The sequence below is a fragment of the Eleginops maclovinus genome, chromosome 8 (assembly GCF_036324505.1).
Source record: "Eleginops maclovinus isolate JMC-PN-2008 ecotype Puerto Natales chromosome 8, JC_Emac_rtc_rv5, whole genome shotgun sequence".
NCBI lineage: Eukaryota > Metazoa > Chordata > Actinopteri > Perciformes > Eleginopidae > Eleginops > Eleginops maclovinus.
The window spans coordinates 17578421-17598948 of record NC_086356.1 but is presented as its reverse complement, the minus strand read 5'-3'; the positions used below and the strand labels follow the sequence as shown (position 1 = coordinate 17598948).

The 20528-nt window shown below is 38.9% G+C and overlaps 1 protein-coding gene across 2 annotated transcripts in view; it reads right to left on the bottom strand.

Annotated features, from left to right (window-relative positions):
- The window catches only part of fibcd1b (fibrinogen C domain containing 1b), a 109161-nt gene that overhangs the window by 20463 nt on the left and 68170 nt on the right, over window positions 1–20528 (bottom strand). For both annotated transcript variants that reach the window (XM_063888872.1, XM_063888873.1), the window contains one exon: window positions 10391–10487. In XM_063888872.1, the coding sequence (XP_063744942.1) occupies window positions 10391–10487 (97 nt within the window). The remainder of the gene's footprint in view (window positions 1–10390; window positions 10488–20528) is intronic.

The window sequence follows — 20528 nt, the reverse complement described above, 5'->3', positions numbered from 1 at the left end:
AGGCAGGTTTTTTAAACACACATTGAAATGTACATAAGAAAAGAGAGATGGAAAGCCCATTTACTAGTGGCTTCATCTACTTAGGCTGTCCATTTTTCTATTCCTCCCAAGACACCGACAATTTAACAGAATAACATGTGAATCAACAAAGACCATTTGCATATCACATCCATTTGGAGAACATTATTTGACTGCAATGAAAAAAAAATCTCTCTTCAAGCTGTTTTGACCATTTTTCATCACATGTATTTCTTCAGTCTTTTTGTACGTGTGTGTGTGAGGACAGTATGTTCTTCTCTGCAGACTGAAGATGAATGTGCTCCCCTGCTGTGTGTGGCTCCTCTGCTTCTCTAAGCTCCGAGTACTTCTACAGCCTGGGAGTTAATTGCCAAAGACTCTTCTGATACACATTGATCTGAGGATCATGGTCTCTTTTACAGAAAACAGAAAAGCTACCAGGGATAGGAAGAGATGAATTCCAACGTGCATTTGTGTGTGATTGCAGATAGGTGTAGACGTGTTAATTTCGTGGCATCTCTTTTAACATTGTTGCTACGTGAGCATCATTCAAAACAAATTTACCAAAGCTATGTGGTTACATTTATTGAACACCTTGCCTTAACATTTCCCTGACTGTTGCTTTACACTGTTGTCCCTCTTCTTTCTTACCAGGCTGCCCTTTTGATGTGAAGTGGCCCTCACTTGCCAGAAAGCCAAGTCTGTCAAACACACATCGCCAAATTATAGTCATCCCCCCTGCCTGCCCTCCCATCTGTACCCTCACTTTCACATAAACACACACAAAACACGCAATGTCTAACATTATTTGGCCTCCCTGTAATCACATGAGCTTACAATGCTCAGGGCAGACTAAGAGCTCAATTATACCACTCAAATATGTCGCGCTCATTAAAGGTGAGCGGTGTGCAAAGTGGTTAACACTGCAATTTTCTGCAGGATTCCGTGCAATTTAAGTGACAAGCAGGATGAAAGCATTAAGGGGAAGGAAACGAGGGTTCACTTTTACCTCTGAAAGGCAGCTTTGAGTCTGTCTTTAATGAAGCAAACATGTGATCAAAGTTACATCACAGCAAGACATTGATCAAAATGAGAACAATTTCAGAACAGCAGTTAATACACAAGGGTCTTATTACAATGTTTCCCTTCTGATGCTATTAGGGGACCACCACAAACATGCCATGCACTGAGCATCTTCAGTAAAAACATAATCACTAAATACTTGAAGATGAAAATGACTCTTTTGCTGGAATAACAGAGAAATAATTAGTTGTTTTGACTATTGGGTTGTCCCTTTCCTTTACAACATACAAAAGATAATGCTTTTTTTTAACATCATACATCCACAGATTTTTTAAACACATTTATTTTACTAGATTGAGTGCACCGTTATTGTTAAAATTAGTGATTGTTAAATATGTGTTCTGCTAATCTAAGTATTGTCAGTGTCTTGCAGCTCACCTGCCTATGTACAGTAGATGTGCCTGGCTTATTGGAATGTGCCATTCCCTAAAACCTTTAAGGGTGTTTAAAGAGGTCACTTTATCTAAGCCAGCCTTCTTAAGAGTCTCCTGCACTCAACAATGGACTGGCCAGCATTGGTATGAATTCCTACAGTGTGGAAAGGAAGTAGTTGCTCTTGGGAAGAAGCACCCATTTTGTTAAAGTGTTGTTCATTTAATGCTATATTCTGAATTGTATCTGCTATATATATTATAAATAATTCAACTGTTTTTCCATACTAATTGATTTTGTTACCTAATCCTAAAAACTGTATATATATTTGGGGTAAATAAGATCCTTCTTTTTTCAACCTTTACCTGCATTCCCAGCTTTTGCGTACGCTGGTCATTCCCACCCACAATCCGCCAAACCATTAACAGGTCTAGTAATGACATGGCTTCGATGTAGTAAGAAACTGTATCTACAGGAAGTAGGAGTACAAAAAGGGTCTGAATAAAAAATGATCTGTGTATCAATAATATTACAGTAACAGCGATTTGTATGCAGGTGGGAAAATGGCAGCTGCAAATGAACTGTTATGTACAGGTAAGATGGCGCTACACAGCTTCTGAGCAAGCATTATTTTAGTTATCTGTTCATTACTGTAATTAAATGCAGAGAGAAATTGTTTCTGTGTGTTCTAATATTGATGATGTGAATTAAATGGCTGCAATAGTAACACAAGCAGTCATTATGACAGGATGAGCATGGGATCAAAGACCACACTCTAAAATATGAGTGCCTCCAAATATAACAGCAAATAAAGTTTCAGTTTAGTTGCTGTCGTTAATGTATTCACTCTCCTTGACTCTCTTTGTACGAAAGCCGTGCAGCTGGATTCATACATTTTGTTAAAACATGAAAAAGCCTAAATCAAATCTGCTCTGAAACAAAAACACTATCACTGCTGCTCTGAAGGCATACTAAAGCATCTGGTTTGCCTCTTTTGCAATTGGAAATGCGAAACTGTCAGAGAAACAAGAACACAAACCATAACATTGTCGTCCACTTTTAGTCCCCTCTGCCTCAGGCTGAAGTTGTTTTTCTTTTTTTCAAGACATTTAATTAGGCTTATTTTCAGTTAATGTCTTCTACAGCTGGCTTATTTAACAGCTGAGTAACTGTATTAGCATTTTTTGTTTTAGATTAAAACAATCCATGAGGGCTACACATGTCGTGTTTCCCCTGAGGCGTAGAGCGGACAGCTTTTCAATAAAAGATGAGATTGTGGATGACGGTGATTTGGATCAGAAAAACTGCCAGAAGTGTGTAGGTGAATAATTCCAGGCCAGGGTTAAAGGGGTCAGAAAAACATGTTTGCTAGGAATAAAAATCCTGGAGGGAAAGCAGGTTGGGGCCAGTGATCTTTTTATCAGTTTGGACCATCTGTTGCAGCATGCTCTTTTCCTGTGTTGTGGCAAAAACCAAAGTATACAAACAGCAATCCCAGATCAGCGCAGAACTTCCTTTCCTGGCACAGGAAGAAACCCCTCTATTTACAAAACCACTTATTAACCCTAGTAGGCCTGAAAGGTGAAGCCTTAATCTACATTATTTCTAATAATCAGCTACAAAAAACAAGTCCAATTTCATAGAAGACTATGAGGAAATGTCTGTATATCTCACTTGATTTATTATTACAGTAAACATTTTCCTTATAAGTTGATGATCTCTTGCGCAGTATTACATATTTTTAGTGCCTCGTTATGTCAATTCAAGTCCCACTAAGAAAAAAATAGATGATAAAGTAGGGTATTCTTTAGGATGGGGCAACCTCCACTATGTTGTTTTCAGTAAATTAAAGTTAAATGTAACCTAAGATTGTCTTATTAGGTGTTCAGAGTAATAGCAAAGGAGTCTCGGGACAAAAACAAGAATTATTGCAAACAATAACTCTCTATTAAAAATGTTGCAGGATGGTGTGCAGTGCCATAATGGTTGCTTCATTAAGCCAACCTACATTTGCCCTGTAGTCAGACTGCAGGGGCTCCAGCAGGGGGCCGTGATTCACTTTTGTGTGGGCCAACACTGATTTTTCAAAGAATTCTGTGGCCACAGATGTGCAGAAAAAACATGCCTTTAGACATTGCTCCCGTCACGCAGGCTTTACAGGCATCAGCACGGTAATGGACCTTTTGAGGAAAGCGAGTGATCGGCTCAAGATGTGTGTGAAGACAAGAGACAGTTGGTCACCACAGGCTTTCAGGCAGAAGTGTGAGACGCCATCTGGGCATGGGGCATTCCTGGTCCTTCACTGAAGGAGATGCAAGACATACTCATCACTGGAGCAGCATGCAGGTTGAATGGCAAGAGTGGTGGGTGATGGGAAATCATTAGGGATTGTGGTTCTGTAGTGAGTGAGTTGAGGCCAGGAAGATGTGAAAGCTTTGTTTTTTTGTAGGGATTTTGAGTCTTGCTTTTATGTCTGCTCTAATTTCTTGTTCAGTGTTGTGGAACTCATCCTTGGACTGAGGAAGCTGCCTGACTTTGGCCGTATATCTGTTTTTATTGCTGTTTTAAAACAAGTCTTGGCGGGAACACATGTTCGATCCATCTGCACTGACATTTCATTATCAGTAATCTCCATCAGATCATTTTCCCATCTTCCAACAATGTTTTACCACTGGCTCTCTGGATTATCTGTGCACATTGGGAGACTATAACTGAACAAAGGTTCCAGAAGCAGTACAGTGGGGCAGAACAGGGAGCATTTCCTAATACTGTGCGACAGTGTGGTTGTGTCCCCGATGGGATACAACCGTCTGTGCGGTTCAAGGCTCAGGTTTGCTCAAAATCCCCTAGAATAATGAGAAAGGAGTCTGGGTGTTCTTGCTCCATACTGGTTAGCTGTTCAGTGAAGCATAGCAGCGCCTCGCTCACACAGGCTGGAGGCGCGATGTAAACAATGGCCAGTATAAAGGGGGATAACTCCTGCGGTGAATAAATCGGCTTACCGTTAATGAAAAGAGCTTGAAGGTGAGGGCAACAGATTTTCTTTAACACTGTGACACTAATACACCAACCTTCACTGATATAAAAGCAGATTTTGTCTCTCCTAATTTAAATGAAACACTGGCTCTGGTACGCGGTCCACCATTCAGAGTGGAAAAAGGCCGATATAACGCAATGTCCTGGGTGGATTCACCTCACAGGGTTTATGAGGCTCAAAGTGCAACAGAACGTCAGCAGACCTCGCTGGTTCTGAGGTAGCAGTTTGTCTCTTATTATCCAGAAAGCAAAGACTCATCAGGCGTTGACTCGTGAGCTGACTCTGAAAAGGCCCTTTCTGAGTTTTAGCAGTACTAGAGTGCTTCCTATTTGCTGAACGGGATTGCTGATCCTTAAACTAGAATATCCATTAAATGTGCAGTATGTGAAAAACATAGTGTGGAAATGATGATGTTGGATCAAGAGATGTTTATTTTATTTAAATAGAAAATGCTTCAGTGCAGTGTTGCTGAGAGAATTATAGAACTATAATGACTTATGACATATGATGTAAAAATGAATGAACTGAATGAATAGCGAAGACACAAATGAATTCCCATTTAAAAGAATAATGGTGACATGGTGATTTCTTGAGGGTACACAAAGACTAGATTCCATGAGAGGTTTTGATTCAATAATTATTGCTTCAATGATTGAGGATTTAGAACTGCTCGGGAATCGGAAGTGTTGCTGTTATTCTTTATATGGAAATGGTGAACAAAAACTACCACTTGAGTCTATAATTCTAAAACCTTTTGGTTTAATTGAAACAAAACAGATGGATATTGATTTTAAACTCACATTTAACCCTATATTCAAACATGTTTCCTCAGTTTTTATACATAAACCCAACACTGTGATCTTAAATGACAGCTAAACTTACAACCAACCTTTCTGACAATGTGCCTTGGAAACACTTTGGAAACATTTCTTGTGAATGTTACTCCCCAGACAATAGTTTTCATAAAAGGAAAGAAATAAATGTTACGGGCAAATGTTTTTTGTAAACTTAGGATTGATATTGCATTATTCTACACTACACACTAGCTTAAGTGGCATCTTTGAGTTGTTGTTTTAATCTTTTGTTTATAAAAGCATGAATTATAGCAGCAGTTTATGGGCGTGAAGCAAGAAGAGAGGACGTGAATATGACAATAATAAATGTGTCTATCCTCTTGCTGCTTTCAACACTATACAGACTAAAGTATGTTATTGTAATAGGACATCTGGAAAACTGGGGTAGTCTCTTTGGGACAGCAATAAATTGTTTCAGGACCTACATTACAGGTAGAAAAGACTACATCAGCCTCTCAGACCAGGTGTCTAATAGATTTGATGACAACAATGGAGTTGCTTGACCCAGTTTAAAGCGTTTTGTACGTACTCTTGGGAACAGATTATTCAGCAAAATGTTAGTTTTTGTTTTCATACACACAGCATGCAGAAATTATGTCGGACCCACAGGACCCATGTTTCTTTTGCTGTCTGCTTGCTTGATGCTAACCGTTTCCAAACATTAACAGCAGATGTATTATGCATTCAATTTAAGGCCAAATTCAAATAAAACGGCCCTTTAAATAAAGACTCATGCTTTATGTCAAGTTGTTTATGTCACTATGTAATAGAAGTAATCAGAGGAGTCCAATTGAGGTGTTTCAGCCCCCCCCCCCCCCCCCCCCCCCCGCACCTGAAACACATTGGTTTAATATTATATTATTGCAATTACTTGAATTGACACTGTTATTTAAATATTTAGGCATTTCAATTAATTAACACCTCAGCTTACCAACATATCTCATTTCATACCTCATGCATGTGATAGAATATGTGCTAGAACCTTTTCTGGTGTCAGTCCCTGATGCTGATGAGTGTATCTTAAGGAACATTCAGTGCTTTTTCTATCTTTTTACTTGTTTGTGCAAGCCAATGAGCTCTTCTCTGAACTTTTTGGACCATTCTTTTGACTTTCTTTATTGTAAACAGCTGAGAAATTGTATGCTTTGCCAATGACCCTAATGTGCAATGGGGGTTGAATAATTTCAACTGCAACTGGGAGTCAGGCACACATCTCTCAGGAACTACTTTATGGAGGGAACAAAGTTGTGTTTCAAAAAGAATGCACTATTGGTTTTTGGCTTTATGTTTTTCCTTTTTCTCACCATGTTCTGATCACTTTTACTGCAATCAAAATAAAAGAAGCTCAAAACAATGCAAACATCTTGAACTAAATCTAATTGCATTTTATGAAAAAGAGAAGTGTACAGAGGCTGCGGGTGGCATTAGTGAGCAATTCTTGGCTTTCGCAGGTAACTGCAATTTCTTCCTATAGGCTGCAGGCAAGCATGGATCCATTTTTCATTTATGCCCTGAGGATAATCGATGATGGGGGTGATGAGACAACAGCACACGCTGAATGAGCAAGGGTATTCTGAAAGGTTCAAAGTTGCCTGCTGGCTCATTGGAATTCAGTGTACTAAATCCCGAGCTTTCTATATTCCCACCATGTTCCTGCAGCGTACCATGGGGAGATCTCGCTGGCACACTAACCACGTTCTTTATTATGTGCTGCACTTTGCAATGGCCTCAGGTCAGCAAAGAGACCTACATATCCATTAATTCACATAACCTCTGCAAACGCCATTCAGTCTATGCAAGTATTTCTATCTGTCTACAGGGTAAAGGGTGGTGAAGGTGGAGTCTAACCCAAAAGCATGCAGGCCTACTTAGTATTATACAGATGCAGGGAGAGCTGCAGCACCAAATGTTTCTGAACTGCTTTAAAAACTTTAATGCTCATATCCAAAGTTTAATGTTCACATTATGATTCATTAATTTGATGTTAAATTATTTAATATTACAATTTTAAAATACAAGTAGATTCTTAATTCTCAAATCTGTTTATACAAAAATAAATAACTGCTGCTGTGCAACACTTTGCCTGTAGGTGGCACAAGTGTTAAAACTGCATTATCTGTTACTTTCCTTTCCTGTAGGTGGCGCAGGTTAGGGGTAAATGGTATCTGAGTGCATTGCCGACTTAAAATCATATACTGTGATTACAATTCAATTGCGTGTTTGCTTTATTTATATAGACTGATATTGCCTAACAGGAACATTTGATTGAATTGGTGTAATACACATTAATAAGCAATACTTCAACACCTGTCATAATTAATTTACAGTAATTAGCAAATCCACAAATGAGTGAAAACTTTGAAAACATTTTTAAGTGTTAATCGTAGACAATGATAATGGGAAAGAATGGATTTATACTTTCAGACAGAACATTTAATTTTTATATATTTATCGTTGTTCATGCTTTTGGACAGAAATCAAGGAGGAATTGATGAATACATTTTAGAAGAGGCCGGCTTTTTCAATGTGATTCACTTAAGACCTGATGCAATACATTAGTTATTTAGCCAATTAAAGCACATCATTACAGTCAGACTTAATAAACAAGAGATGCGCCCTGAGCAGGCATTGCACTCAAATGTCCCCCTTTGGTGTCGGGCCATATTTAGCAAGAAAAACTGAGCTCCCAGCAGATGCTTGTTAATGACCACAGTCATGCTCCTGATGTGTATGTGTGTGAACATGTGCTTTGATGTAGAGCGCTCATTGGAGAGTATCTCTGCTGTGGTTTGGCAAGTCCATAACCTTGACCATCACTGTGATTTTGTTTTTACAGAAATAGATTTCTTCAAGCTCCACTTCCTCCACCAGTCGGATCGTGTGCAAACAGCGAGGATAGGTTTTAAAGACACACACAGACGAAGCATGGCGATAGCTCATTAACACTGCAGCTCAATCCAAATGTCCTCAGGAAACAACATTTCTGCAAATGTTTGGGGCTTTTGGGACTGGTGTTTTTGTGTAAGCGATATGGTGATCAGTAACGTGCCCGCAAGAATACAAAACAGCTTACTATCCCAATATTTATCCCCTTGATTGCTGATTGGGTGATATACTTTCTTGTTTAAGTTCATAAGCTAAGTGGTTCTCAAATCAACTTTGTTTGATGTGATGAATCATCACTTGGGCATCTGGCAAGCTTCAGACTGTTGGCAACGTCACATTTTCACTGCTTTAGTTTGAAAGTAATCACAGGGCAGTCACAGTATGTACGACAGCTGGTAAAAGGTACATCAGAAGCCCTGAAGCGTCTGGGATCAGGACTTTAAGTGCTTGAATGGGGGGTAAAGGATCAGAAATGATGCATTCAAGTGCATGGCCGCCTTAGGTCTAGTTCTCTACATTATTTAAAGGGACCATATTAAGCAAATGTTCAGGTTCGTATTTGTATTTAGTGCCTCTACTGGGACATGTCTCCATGCTTTAATGTTCAAAAAGCTCTTTATTTTTCTGATACTGCCTGTGCTGCAGCACCTCTTTTCACCCTCTGTCTGAAACCAGAGCCCAGTCTGCTCTGATTGGTTAGCTGAGATGTCCTGCCCCTTAGCCTATCACATACAATGTGTTGGACTGCTAGCCAATAGAAGCGCAAGTGTTATGTTCCGGGAGTAAACAAAGGAAGCAAATGTAATCGTTTCAGGCGGTAGGGGAATATGTGGGAGAGAAAATCCCTCTAGAGGGAACACAGGGATTTAAGCCTTTGCAGACCATTTACAGGCACAAAAACCTATATCACACACTACAGGAAAGGGAAAACCCCAAAAGCAATATAGGGCCTCTTTAAAATCAAAGGTTTCCATATCAATGTGTAACCTTCGTGAGCCATTAAGGCATAGGTATACAGGGATAACAGTTGAGATAATGTTGTCCACTACAGTTGGAGACATAAAACATGTTGATTATGTGATTATATTTCAACACAGTCCCTCTGGTTGAATCACTTGTCCTGTGTTCGCCTTCATATGAGCTTTCCTGATTTTCAGTCTCAACACCTGATGTGAGAAATTTGCTTTCAGGCTCTGTCTCTCCCGCTACCTGAACAAATGTCAGACCAATTAAAAGGAAGCTACAAAGGCCACTCCATGATGGAAGAAGCAGATGTCTATTTAAGGGATGCGTAGTCTGTATGAATGTGAACAGATTCAAAAATAAATACAACATGTGGAATGAATTTGTTAGCAGCTTTGAGCCACAAACTTGGTGGAAGCTGAGCGTATTCACCCCTATAATAATTATTTTGTAACATATAATGAGAAGGGGTGTGAAGACAAATAATTTGGCCTTAGAAAAGTTGAAAATTCACAGTCGAATGAATTCTTTGTTGGCATTCTCTTCCTGTCAAATCTGAGTGGAGGCATAGACTAATGTGTCACGCTGCCAGCAGGAAATAAAAGGATTTGGACAAGCACACTCTGAAAAATACAAATTATAAGAAGGCGAGCTGTGAAGTAAAACAAAAAATATAAATTATACTGTTGTTTGTTTTTTCCATGTGAAAACAAAAATATTGTAATTGAAGTGCGGTTCTTTTGGCTTGTGTTGTTATATTGTGGAACCGAACAGACTTCCATAATAAAGTGCACTTTACACGTCTTTTATTTTCGATGCAATCGTCTTTATCACACAGGTGGTTTTCATTACTCAATTCTTTATGATGATCATCTTATCTCTCCCTGTCTGCTTTTCTATGGCTGTCTATTTATGTTTGCTCAATCACTCGTCAATTGCAGTGTTTGACGTCCTTTCTTCTTTCAGTGCTTTGCTTGTGTGTTTATCTCAAAGTGGCCGCCATAGTGTTGTTAATAAGGGTTAAGGTTTTATAAGCTCTCATAATCAAGATAACAGTTCATCTAATGGACCGACGTGTGTACATTTCTATTTCCAGGGTTTCACCTTGCATTACAGGCCACAGTACCCATATGCATGAGTAGTAAACACACACTCACACACACTCTTAGTCACTTACCGAGCCAGTGTTCACCGGTGATCTTGCCAAATCCCTCACGATAGGACTCCCATGCTCTGAAGAAGTTGACCGAGCCATCCTCCCTGCGCTGGATCACCTACACAAGCAAAACATCAAGACATGAGGTTAAAGGTCAGAAAAGATTAATCTCTCGGTGGTTCATCCTCCTCTGTTATGAGTCATTAAAATTCCCACTGTTCCTCTCCGAGTCCATCTAAAACTACACTGAATGAACTCATAAATGCTTGCTCTTTCACAAATGAGTAATGCAAATGCTTTTTCCTCTCCTTAAAAAGGCAACTTGTCGGAAGCTAATAAAAGGAATCCCTTAAATCTTGACCGACTTTGAATCAAATCGTCGTGGAATCTGCATCATTAATTGAAAGCTTGGGAAAGAGAACAATAATTAAACCTAAATATACACAGAGTATTTCTCTTCTTTCTACCGTTCCGTGATGAATGAAATTCTAGGAAGCATTGATTTTTGTGAAGTTGAGTGGTGTTTTTTTAATCAGTATGATGACAAAGGAGTTTTTGCAAATAGCAGCAATTTAGCTCAGCTGTGTGTGTGTGTGTGTGTGTGTGTGTGTGTGTGTGTGTGTGTGTGTTAGTGTGCACATGTGAAGTATCTCTATCCTCCAATGAAATACTCTATGCATTAAAAATGTGCTGACATACCAAGTGCCAGGTTGAGGATGAAAGGAAATTGGAAATATGCCCCTGAAGAGGAAATGCATGCAGATGGAAAATAGACTAGAGCTCGCTGTTGGGAGGCGGTGGCTATGTTAAAACGACAAAGGAAATTCCCTGAGACAATTTATGTTCAGAGAGACTAATCCCCTGACATACCATAAGGTACCAGATGGCACCAGCAGCCATATTTGCTTTTAACATCAGTGCCAACAAAAAAATAAAATCCTGCAGAGCAATGGGCAAAATCTTCCTTCACATAATTTTCATCCTCATAATTGTCTGCGTTGTGATCATATTAATCATCATTACTGCGTCATCATCACTTATCAACACCATATAGGAATTACAGTGATGTTCCTGCCCATCCCTTCCAATGCAGAGCTCTCTGAATTCCTCCATGTATTGTTTTTCTGCTTATGACATTATTCCCAGAGATATGATCATCTTCAGACCTGCATTCTTCGTTTTGATTCATCCCAACTGTTCAGCAGTGTTTCTTTTACAAACCGAGATTTTCAGAATAAAGGTTTTGGGTGTCCTCCCTGAACCTTTGTAGCCTATACTTTCAAAATAAACAATGTAGCAGCCATAAATCCTGACTAAAGCAGCAGGGCACTGTATGGTTTAGGACATTTAACTAAAATAGGAGCAAATAGTGCATTTGCAAGGATCTATTTTTCAGCTGTGGATTGATATGTGTTTGAGGCACTACTTTATTTAGCTTCTATCCCACATACACAATCATACAACTGTAAAATACATTATAGAATATATAGTATTACATAAAAATACGCCATGCGAGCAAGTGTAATGGCATTTCTTAATTAGGATTACTTAAGGAACATTACGATATATCCCTAAGCAGCATTTGCTTATAGGCCATACAGTACCTGTGCTTCTATTTAATTTGTTGAGAATACAAAATAAAGCAGTTCTTTCTGGTTCAACTGAAACATAAAATGTATAATTGTTACTTCTGCGTCTGAACATCCCATGCATATATTGCAACCCTAAGACATTTTCAGAAGGACCTGTACTGAGCTTACAGTTTGCTGCATGAAGCCGTCATACACACACAAGAAACAAAAAGGGATTTGTATCAGACGTTGCATAAGACCCTCACAGTCACAGTGCATTACTCCATCAGACGAGTGTCCCAGTTATCTGTAATGATGTCAGTGATTATACGTCTTAACTTCCTTAAGCTGACAGAAATATAACCCAACCGTTCTGCAGGATTCAAATCCTTATATCAAATCGAGGTCAAACATATTAATGTGGTGTGAGTGACTGTTATTAGTGGGAGTCATGATTTAATGTAGTCCTCATTTACTAATTATTATACAGTAGAAACACTGGCCCCTTGAATAAAGGGGCCACTGTTTTCAGGTTCAAATTTATATTTAGTGTCTCTACAGTGACATGCCTCCATGCTTTAATTTTCAAAAAGCTCTTTATTCTTTTCATACTGCCTGTGCTGCAGCACCTCTTTCACCCTCTGTCTGAAATCAGAGACCAGTCTGCTCCGATTGGATAGCTGGCCGGCTCTGTTGTGATTGGTCAACCACTTAGAGATTTTGCGCCACTTTGTGACAGGCGAGAAACTCCCTCTGGAAAATAACTTGTGGATTTCAGCCTTTGCAGACCATTGACATGCACACAAACCTATATAACACATTACAGGGAAGGGAAAACCCCAAAAGCACAATAGGGCCTCTTTAAATGAGGAACCATTGTGTGGTTTGACACTGCTGCATAGCAATAAACACCATATTCTGTATCTATCAGACTGATAGGTAGAATACTATACCTGCAGATTTCAGTATTAATGCATGGTATAAAGTATATTGAAATAATGTTATCAATTATTTATACAGAGGGCTGGAGATTTACTCACTTTCACATTCCAAGTTCAAGGCTTCAGAACACCCTTTTGCACAGATGCAGTGGTGCCAACTTCACTGTCATTCAGAAAATAAAACACTACTTATGTTCTATTGTATTGTAAGGTCTTACAGAGCGTTATACTTAACATATGGCATCCAATGCACTCAGTCACAAACGTTACAGCTGTTTGACCATAAGATAAAAGCAAAAAGATCTCTAGGATTGCAGGGGTATTCCAGACATATGTAGTGGGAACTGAAGTCACTTGAAAATACACCTATAAGGAAAAAAAAAAAATAATGTTCCCTAGGTATAATTGGACAAGATAGGCAATAGTATAAAGAAAGACACTTAGTTAAATATGAAATAATGAAATAGACAATAATTAAAGAAGACACAAATAAATCATAAGAATCTTATATTTCATGGAAGAAATTTCAAAGACTCAATTTACTTCTGGATTTTGTACGTGTAAAATGTGTGATAATTGTGTAAAAACATTGATATCTAAAAAAATTGGCCTTGTTTTCTTTCATTTAGTATTTAAAATAATTTATCGAGACACATTCATTCATTTTAAAGTCCTTGTGCAAATTTCCATGCCCATTTTTTGGTCAATCAGTTTAACTTCCTCAGTGCTGTCTGCAGGATATTTTAATCCCATAGTTTAACACCTGCCTATAATAAACATGCTACTGATGCATTCACATATTCACCTCAATGAAATCTGTTCACGGTGATACTAAATGATATTATGTTTGACCCCTTGGGGCCAATATCCCCTTAATAATGCTGTTACGGCAATGATGTCCTGATTAGACTAATCAAAAGACCTTGGGAAAAAAAGGCTTTGGCTTTTGGCAGAGCAAACAAATGCACCGTCATCATGTTACTGATATGGCAGCGGGGCACTCAAGGACTGAGAGGGAGCCGACCCCCCACTGTGTTTTCTTCTGAATGTCGGGGTTAACTGCTGATATTGATGTCAAACTCTGTGATAAAAGCACTGCAGTAAAGCACAACTGTTTGCAGAAATGACAACATTCATGTCACTAAATTCTCCTTGAAATAATGACCTGCCTGCTTCCTTATCTGACTCCCTCCCTCCTCATTTCAACATTCAAATTAGAAGGAATAGAGGAGACTGCAAATTGATAACGCTATGTTAAAAATGAGCTTCCTTTTCATCCATCCCTAATGGGTTTTTTTTAAATATCCCTCGGCACTCACTGTATTAGCAGCACTTTAGGAGGCACGAAAAATCCAAAAAAAGTGCCCCCTTGACTAATAAATCATAAAAAAAATACTTTTTCTTTTAATTTAACACAAAAGAAAGTCAAACTGATGTATCAGACTACAGTCAGTCTTTGTGGAAAGATTTGAACAATTACTGCTCAAGCCCTTAATTTCTTTTCATATAGTCTATGGCCTTTCAGAACAATTTATCGCCCAAATTATCACAGCTTTGTAGAAATCAAAGCCTGTCTGGTTAAATACATAGTGTAGAGCCACCTGACATATGACAAAGACATCTGCCAGAGCTGAAATGGGAAGAATAGACAATAAATAGCAGTATGCTTTTATACTAGCATTGTTCTATTGACGCATATATAGACCTTTATCTCTGATTTTTTACGCAACACTCAATTGGGGGACAATCTCCTTATGAAAAACGTAGGATTTGGCCTTTCATTTGACACCAGAGAACCAGCAGTGTTTGCTAATGTGAGTCACTGCAGCAGTAAGAACTTGACCAGTGTTACATCAAAATAAGTTTTTTGAGTAGGTTAACTGGCAGGTAGTTTGGTTCAGATAAGGGTTAACACTCTTGTGTTTTTGGCCCTGCCTCCCGTAATGTCCAGCAGCCTGGAGAGCCCCTCTGAGATTAAATTGCATGTTGACCCTCTAGGTCAGTATCTATGTGTGTTCCCTGAAGACATGGAGCTCAAAAAGACTCCAATCTTATTCTTTCAAATGTTTCAACACAGTGGTCAACATTGGATTGCTATTGGACATGTTTCTGTTCATTGTTAGTACGCACTATGTCGATGGAGACATCTACATGCATGCCTGAAGTGTGCAGGTGTCTGGATGTGTTTTTATGGAAAGCCGTAAAGGTCATATCACCTGAATTTCTGTATTTTTCTAAAGCTGTTAAATAAATGCATGTTCCACATTTGAGTCCAAGCACAGCTGCTTTTCTGTGTGTGCTGTTCATGTGGGGTTGTATAAGTGAGTGGGTGTTAATATTAATGTTGAAGTTTGTGGGCATCGTGAAAAAAAAAAGTTATGTTGCTTCTGGCCTGTTTTATCACTGAAAACATGCAAGTGAAGAACATGCGGGGATATGCAGCCAAGAGGCAGATAAGCAGACGGTACATCTGCTCTGACTCTTACGTTAAGCTTGCTCACAAAGAACTTGCCCCCCAGCACTGGTCATCGCAGTGGCACGAAGAAAAGGGCAAAGAATATTTTAAAAGATCATTAGTGCAACAACAAAAACAGCTTTTCTTTTTCACCTTTCAAAGAAGTCTCTGGAGCATTTCAGAGGGATATATTCCCAGACATGTTTAATGTAGATGTTGGTGTCTCGTATATTGAATTTTAACAAAGAAGTCAGTCAGAGGGCGGCTTTTATCATCTTCAAATCTGAGCCAAATTAAATCAGTTCTTATCCCATCATGACCTGGAAACAGTCATTCATTCCAGCTTGATTATTCTTATTCCCTGTATATGGTGGGCCAATTCAAACTTTTCTCAAATCCAAATGGTTCGAACTGCAGGTGTTAGACTTTTGAAGAGGTACATATTCTGCTTTTTAGGGGGTTCTCTTTCCTGTAGTGTGCTCTATAGGTTTTTGTGCATGTAAATGGTCTGCAAAGGCTAAAATCCCTGTGATCCCTCCAGCGGGAGTTTCTCTCCCACACACTCCCCCGTCTGAAACGTCAACATTGGACTTAGATCCGGAAGACAGTGATATCACTATGCAACACTCGTGCTTCTACTGGCTGGCGCTCAAACACATTGTACGTGATAGGCTAAGGGACGTGACATCTCCAAGCGGTTGACTAATCACAACAGAGCCAGCCAGCTAACCAATCAGAGCAGACCGGGCTCTGGTTTCAGACAGAGGGTGAAAAGAGGTGCTGCAGCACAGGCAGTATGAGAAAAGTAAAGAGCTTTCTGAACATTAAAGCATGGAAATAGTCACAGTAGAGGCACTAAATAGAAGAATTAACTGGAGATTGAGCAGAATATGTCCTCTTTTACTTCACATAATCTCTGATCTGGCTCACCTGCAATGGTAACCAGTGAAATACTCTAATGATTAAAAACGTTACTTAAAAAAAAAAAAAAAAGCTTGTATGGATTATCTCCACAGAAAATAAAATAAAAAATACTAACCTGTTAACTCCATCTTTTGCCCCCAGGTCATCCCTCTATTCCCTCCCTCATGCCTCAACTGAAACTAACAAGCCTTACTTGCTGCTCTACTCCTCCGAAATAGCCTTGCTTTCCACATCAAGCTCTGTTCAACCATTGACAATTTAAAACAAATGTAAACACTGTCTTTTTTTGCTTGCTTTTAGTTCAGTCTAAGGATACCTCTTGGCTTTTGTCAAGTCCACTTTTAACTGTATTCTAATGTCCTCATGCTTTTTAATTTGATGTTTTTTCTTCCATTTCTCCTAAACCATTGATATGATTTTACCATTATTTCAATTTCTGAATCTTTGAAGTTTATATACCTTTCATGGTGTTTATTCTTGCCCATACTAACCCCTCCACTTCTGTTGTTTTTAAACATCTTTTATAAATAAACTGTGGCTCAAATGCTGTTTTTTAGAGTCCTGGCTAAGTTGTCACCTCACCACAACGTCCACACACAAACACAAACACAAACACAAACACAAACACGGTTTCCACTGTGACGCAGCTTAACATCCCAACTGACAAATCCTTACAAACAATGTCTGGCCGGAGGGCAGAGCCTGACATCAAAGTTGTTTCTGTCAAGGTCAGAAGCTGAAAGAATTGTTCTATTTGGGTGTGGGGAAGGTGATGTTTGTGCCATACACACACTGAGGACTGCAGTGGAGACACAGCAGACATTTTAGAGAAAAGGGATGAGCAAGGTCTCACAACATAAACAATAAATCCTGGAAAAACGGACCTACAGAATCAACAGTGACTACAGCCTGTTTTTGCATTAGTACAATGGCAGCACACATTTATTGGGTTGTAGATATTGAAAAAGGTTTTTAAAAAATGCTTATGCAGGCTCTTCCACTGCATTTTTGCTGCCATCTATGCGTTGTGTTTCCGTATGAAGATGGAGGAGAAGAGGATAATTGCTGCCTTGCCAGCCACAGGGATATATTGTCTCAAAGGTTAAAGAAGGAAAGAAAAGTTTTATTATAGCAAAATGTGACAGAAATGGATTATTGCTGAAATATGACCCTATTACATGAATGCATTGGTTACATTTGGAATCCTTCCGGGTGTATTTGCATTTCGCTGCACATTCAAGTGAAAATTGTGTCAACAATGATGGAAAATATAAATGGTTACACCTATGGTGGCGATGGGTTGTTTGACAGTGCTACGTCTTACCTGTTGGGTACTACTCAGCTGTATCTACACACATTTTAAATTGAGTTGGAAAGAATAGAAGAAGAGATGAAAATCTTAAGGGAATATTTTAACAAAGGATATACTGTACATATGAAGTAACCGTCGACATGCCGCCAACCCATCACAACATCAACATGTTCCTTAGAATCCTGAAATCTTGGTTGAAAGAATTTAGTATTTTGCGACAGGAAAGATGTTGCCCTGCCAAACAACCAATCACAGCAGTGTTTCTCTGGGTAGCTCTGTCCAATCACAAACAAGGAGTGTTCACCCTAAAGGAATATTCTTTCCGTTATCTTTGCAATGTTGTAGTGTTTTATGAAACACTGTGTTGACTTGCACTTCAGGGCCACCGTATACAACAGTGAGTTACTTTGAATTCTGAAATGTATGTATAGATTTCTCAGCGACAATTAAAATGTTCCATGCACAAACACATTGTGCAGAACACCCAGGTAACAGCTTCTATATGCAGCTGTGGCTTTTGTGTTATTTCTAAAGAAGACTTGATTAGAATGGGCCATAATTGTGTCTGTTGACCGCTTTTCATGCTCTTTGCTACCTGGTGACTGTTTTTGCCTGAGATCTTTTGTATGTAAAGCACACAAGCACACTGAGCCTTTCCAACAAATGCAACAGAGGGAAACGTCATCTCTTCAGCTTCATCAAATACAGGAGTTGCTTTCTTCCAGTTTTATTGTTATTAATAATTGAATCTAGCAAAGTAACAGTTTGGGACCAGGCGCATCAATATTGGTCTCAAGTTGCTCAAGGAAATACGGTGTGTACGATAAAATAGGCTATGGCATTCAATGTGTCAGATGCATATTTCATCATGAAGTCGATATACTGCCAGATTGGACTCAACAAATACCGAATATCTGAACAAACATGCAACATTCGACGCTTTACAAAGCTTAATTTATTGTGTTGTATCGCAAAGTATATTCTTTTTGTACTTAGTATTTGTACATAATCATAACGGATGAATCAGGGACAGTTATATTTCCTATACTCTTGTAGCTCTGGGACTCTCTCTATCAGGCTTTTTCCATTGCAGTGTATTTACTTTATCCTTTCTGCTTGCAGCTCTTAGGTAATTAATTCTTTATACATGCTGTTCTACATGCTCCACAAAGCCTGAACCGCCCATCTCTCGGTGGCAACTTCTTTCCGAAATACCTCAATCATTTCTGCAGCAAGCACATATTTACAGTTAGAAAACTGTCAATATGAGACATTTGCATTGTAGTTTACAAAAGAGTGATGGCTGTGTACCAGTTAGTAAAGACATCAATCGTAACTAAGCAGCAGACAATCAGTAATTACTAAATATATACCCTTTAGTCTTGCCTTCTGTTTATCTTTCACTTCATTACCTCTACTGTCTTTATTCAAGCTTATGCACAAACATTAAACTGGGTAAGCATACTTTTTGTTTTTTTCTTTTAATGCTGAAAAGATGCATCAAAGTGTCTCTTTTCAAACTTAAATTACACTCAATTCTCAGACACCACTCAATGTGAAAGTTGTGTACAGCTAAAGTTGAGGAATCGGAAAAGCTGTCGTTCACCCTGCTCATACTTTCTGCACCAGCATTTCTTATTGATGCATTGTAAGATAGCACAGCACAAAGGCAGACAGGCCGTTCAGATGAAGGAAAGTACCTTGGAGGGGGAGAGTGGTTGCCGTAACATATTTTGTCAGATTTTCTGTGTCAGCAAGGCGCCATAAACTAAGTATTGACAGCTCAAAGTCTCATGTACTCTTCCTCCCCAGTCAAGGGAACTCTGTGACAGTTTGTCAGAAAAGTGAGACCTCTGTTCCAGGACTGCAACGCCAGTGCAAGGAAGAATAAAAATAAATAAAAGGTACTAGAAAAACAGTGCGGCATGAAAATGCATACGAAAACAACATAAAACGCAACGCTGTACATGGTAAGCGGTGAGTTTTTGATATACTGTAGGCAGAAAAAGCACTTAGATCTCAAATATAACTCTGTAACAAGTACAAATCCTGCATAAAATATGTTACTCAAGTAACTACAAAAGTATTACCATCACAATATGCTTGAAGTAGCAACATTTCATTCATAAAGCAGATTGGTCCAGAATACAAGTATTATATGTTTTGATAAACAAAATAATAATGCATTATTTTGTTTATCACAGCTGGTAAATGTGGAGCTAAGTCTATTTTGTATAATGCTTATTTAAAAGGGCCCTATTTTCGGTTTCATACCTGTATTTAGTGTCTGTACTGTGACATGTCTCCATGCTTTAATGTTCAAAAAAACTCTTTATTTGTCTCATACTGCCTGTGCTTCAGCACCTCTTTTCACCCTCGGTCTTAAAACAGAGCCCAGTCTGCTCTGATTGATTAGCTGGCCGGCTCTGTTGTGATTGATCAACCATTTAGAGATGTCCCACCCTTTATCCTACCACATACAATGTGTTTGAGTGCTAGCCAGTAGAAGCAGGAGTGTTGCATAGTGATGTCACTATCTTCTAGATCTAAATAAAGTCCAATGTTGGACGTACAGTGTTACGTAGTGATGCCACTATTAAAAAAAAAGAGTCCAGTGGAGGCGTTTCAGGCAGTGTGTGGGAGAGAAACTTCCTCTGGAGGAAACTTGGGGATTTTAGTGCAGATTATATTTGATATCATTAATCCAAATCTGCAAAGTAGCTAAAGGTAGTAAATAAAAGTAGTGGACTGAAAGTATACAATAAAGTAAAGTACAGGTGTCTCAAAATAAGTAGAGTACTTGGGGTAAATGCAGGCACTTTACACCACTGGTTACAGGTTGATGAGCTCAATCCACAAACAAACAAACATTCACACACAAATGTCAAGTGCAACAGTGTTAACAAGTACATCTGTGGTGCTTAACCACCTCACCCAACACTTGGTAAAGGGCTGT